The 10,708-nt window shown below is 48.6% G+C and overlaps 1 protein-coding gene across 4 annotated transcripts in view; it reads right to left on the bottom strand.

Moving 5' to 3' along the window:
• RALY (RALY heterogeneous nuclear ribonucleoprotein) overlaps positions 1 to 10,708 on the bottom strand; it is a 62,424-nt gene that overhangs the window by 1,803 nt on the left and 49,913 nt on the right. The window contains exons 3-9 of one of the 4 annotated variants that reach the window (XM_069077751.1): positions 9,842 to 9,914; positions 7,000 to 7,047; positions 6,392 to 6,553; positions 5,362 to 5,519; positions 4,021 to 4,134; positions 3,294 to 3,433; positions 227 to 274 (exon numbers count right to left, since the gene is read on the bottom strand). In XM_069077751.1, coding sequence (XP_068933852.1) covers positions 230 to 274; positions 3,294 to 3,433; positions 4,021 to 4,134; positions 5,362 to 5,519; positions 6,392 to 6,553; positions 7,000 to 7,047; positions 9,842 to 9,914 — 740 coding nt within the window. In that variant the 3' untranslated portion in view covers positions 227 to 229. The remainder of the gene's footprint in view (positions 1 to 226; positions 275 to 3,293; positions 3,434 to 4,020; positions 4,135 to 5,361; positions 5,520 to 6,391; positions 6,554 to 6,999; positions 7,048 to 9,841; positions 9,915 to 10,708) is intronic. The other 3 variants (XM_069077753.1, XM_069077752.1, XM_069077754.1) reach the window with 3 other exon arrangements.

The raw sequence follows: 10,708 nt of genomic DNA, 5'->3' as shown, positions 1-10,708 counted from the left end.
CCCAACAACCACTAGTTTAACCCTCCTTATCAGTCATTCTAGGAAGCCCATGACTGGGGACAAGGAGAATGGAGGGGGAAGCTCTCATTACTATGCCCTGGTCAGTGCTGGGAAAACTGACTTCAGGTTAGAAGTCCTTTGATGGGACCGGGTAAAACCTCCACAAACCCAAAGCCCGGCCCACCCATCCCTCCTCCCAATCCTCAATCCCTCCAAAGCCTCATACCATTTACTGTAGAGTCAATTCATCCAGCTCTGTGTATCGGCTGTTGTCCTGAGAAAAAAGGGGGGACAATGGAGGGAGGGAGACAACAGGTTAATGCATATGAAGGGTTGTGTTCGGTTCTGGGTTTACATTTTTGTGAGGGGCATGCTGAGATGGAAAACCCAGAAGAAAGCAACCAGGATAAAACTGGGGAGGACCAGGCCATATGATTCACTGAGGGAATCTGGGACTTTTAGCCTGAAAAGTAAAGAACTTCATGGAGATGTGATCTCTGTCCTCCAGGATCAGAAGAGTGTCACAAAGAGGGGTTAATCTGCACTTCCAAAGGCAAAAACAGGACCATGGGTGGGGGGTGGAGGGGGGTGAGGTAAAAGGGATGTGGATTTGGGCTCAATAGATAAAACAATCAGAGCTTTTCAATAATGGGATGGGCTACCTTGAAAGGTATAGAGCTCCACAATATTATCAATAATCAAAGAGACATGGGGCAGCCAGGTGGCTCAGTGAGTAAGAGCACTGGCCCCAGAGTCGCCCCAGAGTCAGGAGACCTGGGATCAGTTCCCGGGCTCAGATACTTAACACCCACACAAAATAACTGGCTGCATAATCTTGAACAAGTTACTTAACCCCAATTGCTTAGGGGCGGGCCAGGTGGCGCAGTGAGTAAGAGTGCCAGCATCAAGAGACCTGGGATTGGTTCTGGCCTCAGACACTCAGCACCCACACAAAAATAACTGGCCATGTAACCTTGAGCAAGTTACTTAACCCTGATTGCTTTGAAAAAAAAATAATCAAAGAGACACAAATGAAAACAACTCTTCACTTGTTTTTAACAGACTTCATACTCATCAAACCAGAAAAATGAATTAGAAGCAAGGAAACCTATTGTTAGTAGGTTTAGGCTAGTAGAATAAAATGTATCCTCCCCTCATTCATTGCTGGTGGATTTTCTGCAGACAATGCAGAATCTTTTCTGAGTGCCATCTAGTAGTATAAAAGTTGTAAAAACAATCCCACTATTGGGAATATTATACTATGAGAGCTATCAAAAATAAAAGGACTATTTTTAAAGATTTTCATAGTCATAGCATATGTAATTGCGAAAAATTGGAAATTACCTAAATGCCTAACAATAAGTGAAGAACTCAGTATGAAACGGTCTACTAATACAAAGGAATACCACAGGTACAGTTGACACAAGTGTAAAGAATCCAGGGAAATCTGGGAGGATCTTTACACAATAATGCAAAGTAAGAAAAATCAGCAAAATCAGGAGAAGGGTGTGGAACTTTAACCATGAAAGAGAAAAAGTGAAAGAGAATGAATGGACAAAGAATCTGGATGAGGGAGCAACTGAAAAGTGATGGAATTTTAGGTGATGAAATTAATTTAAATGTCAACAGTTACTAAGCCAAGTCTAGTTGGGTTGTATTAATGTTAAGCTTTTAATAGAACACATTAAGGAAGTAAGAAAAAAGGAAAATAAAGAAAAGGGAAAGGAAAGACACTACAGGCCTCGTATCACTGAAAGTATTCAAGGAGGGGCTGCAGAATATAGGATGGACTTGAGACCTCTGGAGCCCATCCAGCTTTGAGAGTCTATGCTTGGTGAATAACTCTGGCTTTCTAGCAAAGGAAATGCCCAAGGGCTGGGTGTGTGCGGTCCACAGTGGCTATGGATGGTCAGGCTAGAGGAGAGGGGCTTAGATGAAAACAGGAGAAATCAGCTGGTTACAAGAAAAGACTCCCAACTGCCCCGATGATGCAAGGTCTAGCACAATGCCTTGCACATAGTAGGTCCTCAACAAACATTTAATAAGAATCTCAGAGCAGGAAGTGGTCTTGAAGATCTTAGTCCAACCCAGACATCCTCTTTACATCACTGATGGGGTAGGGTGGGTATGTTCATCCAGCCTCTACTGCACTCACTAGTCACACAAAGGCAGTTCATGCCGATGCTGTACATTTCTCTAGACACATGGGGGCAGCTTCAGACTTTGATTGATGAGAAACAGGGAAAAACCACCAGGTGGTAGGAAGAAAGTCCTGGAGCCAACTTGTGTACCCTAGGGCAAGTAAATCCCTTTTCTCTCTGAAGCTGTTTCTTTCTCTGGAAAATGTAGGGTTTGGCTTAAGCAATCTCTAAAACTCCTTCCAGCTCTGATGTTCTAAATAAATACTATAGCCTAAATTAAGTCCAGAATTTAAGTATGAGGTGAGGGGGCCAGGAGGCGGGAGAGAGAAGGGTACCCAAGGTTACATGACTTACCATCCTGAAAGTGTTTCTCTTAGTAGGAACTGTTTGTAACTTTCCGCACAGCCAGAATTTTACATTATAGCTATTTCTAAGTTCTTTTAAGTTCTTCTGACTCAGGTTTTTTTGAATTAAGTCTAATGTTTCTGTCCTGTTCATATTGGAGACTAGGCTGTGGACTTGATTTAAATGTAAATGTATACTAAGCAAGTTTCACTGGTTGTCCTGATGTTCAATGTTAAGCTTTTAATAAAACACAGAAGAAGGAAAGGAGATGGCAGCTTAAGGGTCCCTGAGCTACCCCCAAGCATGACTCAGTTTATAGTGCCATGCCCATTTGTGTGTCTGGGTACATACAGTTTCTAGGCCGGACAGTGAGTCTTTTGGGTGGTCTGTCTGTGTCTCTGCCTGACTGGTGGGCTCCATGGCTCTCAAGCCCCCAAGTTCATGGTCACTGTCCTCCAAGCTGCCCAGTGTCACCCCTGCCCCCCAGAAAAATTTACTTTTTAATTTTGTTTATAATTACATAGATAGATATGATAGATAATACACAGCTTTGCAAAAGCTGGGATGGGGTGTTTTTTGGTCTTTGGGCTGGGAAACAGAGGCAGGGACGAGGGCCCAGGCTTGTCCTGGAGCTGGAAGACATGGGCAGGGGCAGGCAGAGGGAAGCAGGAACCAGGGGAGGAGCTCTAGAGTGGATCAAACTGAACACCTGAAAGCCACCTGTCCAGGTGCCTCCCCCTAGGGCAAGCCTTGGGGCCTGAAGGCAGGATGCTCAGGGGCCCAGCCTCCATCCTCCTTGACCCTCACCAAATCTTCGAAATCATCCTGTGCCAGCGCCTCATCACCGTCATCCCCAGGCAACAACTCTTCCAAGGGCGTCTCTGCCTCTGAAGCCGTGTCCTCCTGAGGGGTCTCACTTTTCTTGCTGTCATTCTTCTTCTTGCCATCTTGGGGAAGAGAGAAGCAAAGGCTCAGGGCAGGGGGGCAGGGAGGCAGGGAGGACGACCTGGAGCACCATCATGAGTAGAATCAAGGAGAGCTTGGCCCTCGGGAGAGCCGTCAGACCTCTAGGAGCCTAGTCAGGAAACTTTAACCTTTTCCATCATCACTTTTCTCTTGGAAGCCTAACGCCCTGCACACAGCAGGCACTTAATAAAGATTGCTGGACTGAACTGAAACCAGCCTCAGAGCCCCACAATTTTAGAACAAAAAGGGCTTAGGAGTTGCTTTGACATATGAAGCCCCTAACCTTGCATGCCCAGAAACATTAGTTCACAGACTTAAGAATTGAAAGATAGCTCAGTCATCTACGGAGGGAAATGACTTGCCCAAGGTCATAGAGACAGTAAGTGATGGAGATGGGATTTGAACCCAGGTCCTCTGACTCCAAAGCTAAGTGTTCTTTCTACTGTACCAGGCTGTCTCTTATCCTCAAACTTCCAGCTTCCCTCCCATCTCCCCTTCTTCTCCCTCACCCCCTCCACTTTCCTGAGGCTGAGCTAGGAAACAAGCACCCGAGAAGCAGGGGTCAAACCTGTGCCAGGACTCTGCTCCTCCGAGATCTGGTCCAGCCGCCCCAGCAGGGCCTCAATGTTGTACTTGATCTGGGTAAGTTCTGTCTTGATGGTCTGCAGCTCAGAACATTTCACTGGAGATACAAGGGGGATCAATAAGCACAGGGTGGAGGGTATCAGAACTGTAACCAGCAATTTTTGCTCTAAGGGCAAGCAGGGGTAAGGGGCTCATCTAGGGTGCAGCCTGCAGGAGGAAAGAAGCCAACCCAGGTCACTACTGTTCAAAGGGAAGAACGGAGCCCTGGGATGACGCTGCTGCCAGGGGTGGGGTCTGGCAGGAGAAAAAGTGCCCCTGGCAGTGCTGAGCTCTGAATTTCACAGCCTAGAACAAAATCTTGGTGGCCTCACCTTAATTATGTCTCAGGAGGAGTTGAGGGAGAATCTCTCTATTACGGCTGGCTTCTAGCACTACACCGGTCAAAGGTCAATCCCCACCAGGCTGAACAGCACCAGGGACTTGTCCTCCCCTTGAGCCCTAAACTAGTATGTTTAAGAGACTTGGGGTCCGGGGAACTGAGATAGGGTTCAAGTTCCCAGTATATGGCCCATGGAGCTTTTGGGCAAGAGTAGAAACTGCTGGCTTTAAGAATCCCCAACTTAGCCTTCCATGGCCTGTCCTAGATTACCTAACTAAACCTTCCTGGCCTCCAGACCCTGGGTGAATAAGAATTCAGACTACACCTTCTCCTCATGCCCTGTCATTATAGCATTTAAGTTATTCCTTATATTTAACCCAATCTCTGAGTCCTATAATCAGTATCATCATCATAAGCTCACATTTCCACATTGCTTTTACAAAGTCCATTCCTCACAATAATCTTGTGAGGCAGGCTATGTAGGAAGTAGTCCTCCCATTTTGCAGACAGGGAAACTGAGGCCCAGATAGTGCAGTGATTTCTCCAGGGTAGAACACCTAGTAGGACCAATGGGTATCAAACTAAGGATTCCTGTCTCCCTACCTAGGACTTTTTTGACTGTACCACACTGGGGTCAAGTTTTATTTGGGGGAGCCCTTGGTCTTCTCAGTCCCTTTCAAATCTCATCTCCTCTCTGATGATCCATCTCAGGGACTGGCAGAAGTTTCTGCAGGGGGAATTTCCTGGGAGTTTTTTTGTGTCATGAAGAAAGGCAAGGAAGTTCCTAGGAGCATTTCTAGGGGACAAGCTTGGAGGTGGGAAGGATGCTGAGGTTCAGGGATCCCCAGGACTGGAAAGAGGTTCTTGAGGTTTTCAAAGACTTGGAGAGAACTTTGAGGGTCTAACAGCTGCTCCCCATGCCATCCCATCCCCCTGGACACTCACACTTTAACTTTGATGAGCTGCTGGAAGTGGTGGAGCGGGCAAAGAGTCTGACAGGCAGAGTTGCTTTGAGGCGACGGACAAGAGGGATGGTGACCCGTGGCCGCTTCACAGGAACCACCCTGGGGACTGGAGATAGCCGGCCCCGGGGCTCGAAAAGCCTGAATTTCAAAACAGGACAGAGACTTGCAGACTGGGTGTCCCAGGCAGCGTGTCCCCAGGGTCCAATGGCAAAACCAGAGATGGAGGATGTAAGGAGGACTGGAGGGATGGGGAATGGACAGAGTATGGATGAGCAAGAGAGGGGGAATGGAAGGAGGGAGAGGAAGTGGATATATAGTGATGAAGGCTGCATGAGGGATGGACAGAGGGACTGGGGAACTGGGGAAGGGATGTGGCTACCAAGAGCTGCTCCTGCTTCCCAAAGGCCTCTCAGGGGACCCAGTGGCCTGGACTGTGGCTGAGGCTAGGGCCCTATCCTGAACTCCTCTCTCTCTCTCTCATTATTCCCGGGCAATGGTTTCTTCCATTCCTCCCCACACCCCAATTCCTCCCAACCCCTGAATTAGGCCCAAGACCTCCAACCTCTGGATGATTTGCAGCCCCTCAAAAACAGACTGAACAGTGGCCCAAGAAAACAGAAGGCAGATTTTAGAACAGAGCAGGGCTCTCAGGTGAGGGGGAAAAAAAAGGGGATTTTTCTAGGGCCTGGAAAGAGTGTGGCTGTTGAATTGGCTGTGTGACCTTGGGCAGTCAATGAAGCTCTTAAAGCTTTTGGTTTTCTCATACATCAAATAGGGAAAGCGAGACCTGTCCAATCTACTTCACAGGGGCTGTGGCAAGGATCCAGCAAGAATAATTTCTCAAGGCAAAAGGACCACCTGAGGGCACCCACCTGGAGAAGGGGAGGAAGTTATGGGCCTTACCAACCTGCTCTCTTCACCCACCCTGACCCACTGCCCACCCTCCATTCCCCCATTCCCTCCAGTCTACAGATAGAGAAACTGAGGCACAGAGAGGGCAAGCAACTTGCCTCAGGCCACACAGTGGCTCCGTGGTGGATCTGGGGACTAAGAACCCAGGGTTCACATGCCTTCCCTCGGACAGTGGTCCTGACTGCACTCCTGAGCTGGGAGCCGGAAACCCCTTCTCCCGGGCAGCCAAGAGTAGGCTGAGGCTGAGGCTGGGACTGGGGCTGGGGCAGGGGGAGGAAGGGGAGGAAAGAGAAACAGGGGAGAGGACAGAACTTCAGGCCAAGCATGAAGATCTCTGGTCAGTAACCCCAGTGTGTGAGGGACAGAGCCTGGTGGGCTTCGTGTTGGGGACAGGGCTGGGGAGAGGAAGATGGGAAAGGTCTTCTGAAGGTATACCTTCAGGGCCTTCTGGTTTCAGAGTAGCCCCAGTACTCTCCCAGCCCAAGATAAAAGTGCCTTCCAGTCATAAAATCCTGACTTTCAATTTAATTCAACAAACATTTATTAAGTGCCTACTGTGTGCAGAGCTTGGTGCTAGGTTTGGAGAGATGAGGGGACTGAATCACAGCATGTGGGCTTCCCCTGCCTGTAGTCACTGGGCCCCAGGCCCCTCCCCCTTCCCTTCCTGGTGGCCAAGAGCAGCCCATTATTCCTCCTCTCTGCTCACCTGTCATACAGGTCTTCCCTGTAGTAATCAGAGTCAAAGTCGTAGCCCCTGGGGAGACAAAGGGGAGACACTCAAGGGTTAGAGTCTCCCTCCTGCCCAATGGCTGGTGTGAGCTCACTGTCATCACTGCCACTCTACTTCCACCTCTCCTAGGATCAAAGCAACCCCTGAGGCAGGAAGGACAGGGCTCATCAGATAAGGGAAGGCTGAGGCAGGAGGAGGAGAGGAGACCCTCAGAAAGTGATCAACTTCCCAAGGTCATACAGCTAGCAGGTGGTAAAGCAGAGGCCCAAGGTGCACTGGAAAGAACGTGGGAGCTGGGATCAGAACTGGGTCCAAACCCCGACCCCACACCCAGCAGGTGTGCAGCTTCGGTCCCCTCCTCTGTAAAATGGGGACCTCACAGGGGCTCTGTAAGCTTTAATCTGCTCTCTAAATAGGAGCTTTTAATAATGAGAAGAACTAGCATTTCAATAGGCTTGTACTTCACACCTATTATTTCATTTGAACCTCAGAACAACCTCGTGAGTGCCATTTTTATCCCCATTTGACAGCAGAGGAAGCTGAGGCTGAGAGAGGTTACAGGACTCAATGGGCATCTGAGGAAGGATCTGAAGAACTCTGGTTTCCTTCCATCAAGCCCAGCACTCTACCATCCCACCTGGTTGAGCTATTATTCTTGGAGAGGCAGGCCACTCAGGGTTGACTCTGGCTCATGAGAGGCTGGAATACTGATGCCGAGTCCCCTCTTGTCACCTTCTTGGGGCCAAATCCAGAAACGCAAATGTTCCCCCACATTCTGTGCTCAGGATGTTACCATCCATACAGGGTGGCACAGCGGGAAGAGCACTGGATTTGGAATCAGGAGACTGGGTTCAAATTCTGCCTGTCACTACTCATGTGACCTTGGCAAGATGCTTTACTACTCTGGGATTTGGTTAGCTCATTTATAAAGTGGTAGTTTGGATTAAGAGACCACTTAGGCATGTCTCTTTTAGCTCTGAATCTCACGAGTTCTTGAACTCTGCTGTTAAATTGGTACAGCTGGTCCTCAGCTTGGCAGGCCCAGAGCAGTCGCTTGCCTCCTCCAATGCAGCCTTCTCTGATCATGCAATCCTCCACTGATCTCTAGGCTCCTCCAGCCCTACCTGGCCTTCTTACTCTGGTGTTAAATTACTGTCTTTTCTAATTGTTTACTGGGGTGGGACAAAGCAGGGGTCCAGTAAAAGCTAGTTACATTCAAATAAAGAGGTGGAGTCCACCCCATTCCTCTGTCTTCTGAAAAGAGTGATACTATCTAAGGGTTTATGGCTTAGTAACAGCAGAAAGAGGTTGGAAAGGACAGCCTGATCCCTACCTAAGTCTTTGAAGCTTATTTGATTTAAATCCCTACTTTCCTTCATCCAACAAAAGCCATGGAGAAACTGAGGCACCAACGTCCCCCCTGGGGTTTGCCTACAAATGGCTGGATTCTTCCACCTGGAACAGTCACCTCTCCCTGCAATGAACTGTCTTCCCCCCAATCCTGGTGGGTCCTCATCTTGGGGAGAAGGGCACTGGAGGAGTTCCTATGACAATCCAGGTAGGATCCCACCTGGGCTGGCAGTGGGAACCATGGAATGAAGAACCCAGACTCCATTCACTCCTGACACTTTCATCTACGTGACCTTGAAGAGTTACTCATGTGAACTTTAGTGTCCTTGTCAATAAAATGAGGATAATGGTGACACTGCCTAGCTATGTGACCTCTGATAGGTCCTCTGTGAGATTTAATTTCTTCATCTGTAAAATGGGGATAATGCTATCTGCTTATTCCTGACTCACAGGACTGTCTATTGGGAGACCACCTATGCCAAATACACTATAAACCTTAACAGTACAATATGAGTTTCCTGCCTCTTCTCTTGGCTCTCCAAGCAGAGTTAAGCCTGACCCTTCCTCCACTGGACAGCCCTTCCAGTACATGAAAAAGAGCATCCTGGTGGCTTCCTGCCGGCCTCCTCTGTGGGTTAAACACTTGCAGGTTTTACTCACTGGCACAGGGTCCACACCCTTTGCCATGCTGGGTGGTCTTCTTCTGCTCACATTGCAGTCTAGCAAAGTCTTTCTTCAAATGTGGTACCCAGAACTGAACACATGGCTCTCCACAGGGACCCTGACCCGTATGGATGACAGTAGGACCATCACCCTCTTCTCTCTGGACTCTGCACCTCTTACTTCAGTCCATGCTGGAGTTAGTCCCTTTCTCCCTGCAGGACCTCTCCTCTCCTCCCTGAGACTCTTCTGGGTGTGGAGAATCCAGGTGAGGCCCCCAGAGAGGAGAGGAACAAGATATGCACAGTGCCTGGCACACAGTAGGTACTTAATAACTGTTCTAAGTGGTGAAGGGGGACTTCCATCTGTGATTTCATTGTGTATATAAAGATCCCAGGAAACAATCTAGCAACTACTGTGCAACGAACAGTCTTAGGAAGTTGCTTGGGAAGACTTGCCTACCATCACCACAGCTAATCTTTGTCAGAGACGAGACTAGAACCCAATTCTTCCTGGCTTTCAGACCAACTTTCTGTTTAGTGGGCCACACTGCCTTTCAATAGATGCTTGTTGAATTGAATTGAAGAAGGCACTGACCTCTGTAGGAGGTCACAGAGGATCCAGGGACCCAAGTCCCCCAAGCCCCAACTGCCCAAGCCACCCCTTAACTCTCAGACCTTCAGTGCCAGCCCCAGATGTATCCCCCAGTTCCTGACCTGGGACAGACACTGTACCAGCAGGCAAGGAATCCCTCTGTCTTTAGGGCCTGGCCCCACAGACAGACGAGCTAAAGGGCAAACACACATACCCATAGGAGGCAGAAGCTGCTCTCTTGAGTCCTTTTGGTCTATTGGGTTTAGGTTCTCCAGCCATGTTGATGTCTGTACAAAGAAGAAGTCCAGGCAGGTGATGGAGTGATAGTACTTGCTTACACGAATCTGCATGTGTACCTACACCCACACCCACACGCACACACGCACATCATACCTACATACAGGGCCTTATGCTAGGATTAGAAATAACTTGACTGAATGGAGGCTTCCCTTACCCAATGCCTTGGGCTGCCAGGCCACCCCCTTCACCTATATACACATCACAAACACAAATTATACATGAAACATTCACACACACATATACATACATGTGTGCATATACCACCCCCCTCAAATTATACTAAGACATGGTTTCACCCACATGCAAGAACTGTTTACATATACTCGTCTACATAAAATACAAACAAAAACACATTCAGTATAGCCATGCTCATATACCAGATTCGAATCCACAAGTTAGGGCACTCACACACTCAAGTCCCACCAGTACCAGCACATACCCAGGGTGGCTTTCCTGCCACGAGGCCTCTTTTGCCCTTAGCAGCCAAGGCTTTCTGCTGTGACCCATCCCCCCACCCATCCTCCTTCCACTCCCTGGATAGGTACCATTCTTATCATCAGGTTCCCAGCTTCCCTTGCCTTGCCTGGCACTCTGGCTGCTTGTCCTGGTGATTGGGCAACTATTTACATATCCATGCCAGAAAGGCAGATCCTGGGCAGGGGCATCTCAGGAGTAGAAAATAATCACCTACATCAGGGTTGATGAGGGAAGGGCCAGGACAGGCATCAGTCAAGTGGACAGAGGTGTGAGGCTGGCAGTTTGTTTCTCTGTTCTGACATGC

Source organism: Petaurus breviceps, unplaced genomic scaffold, assembly GCF_028583685.1.
Source record: "Petaurus breviceps papuanus isolate PSGF00001 unplaced genomic scaffold, PetGlider_PUasm1.0 90994, whole genome shotgun sequence".
Lineage (NCBI taxonomy): Eukaryota > Metazoa > Chordata > Mammalia > Diprotodontia > Petauridae > Petaurus > Petaurus breviceps.
Note: the sequence above shows the minus strand (reverse complement) of the source record. Positions and strands in the feature narration are given on the sequence as shown.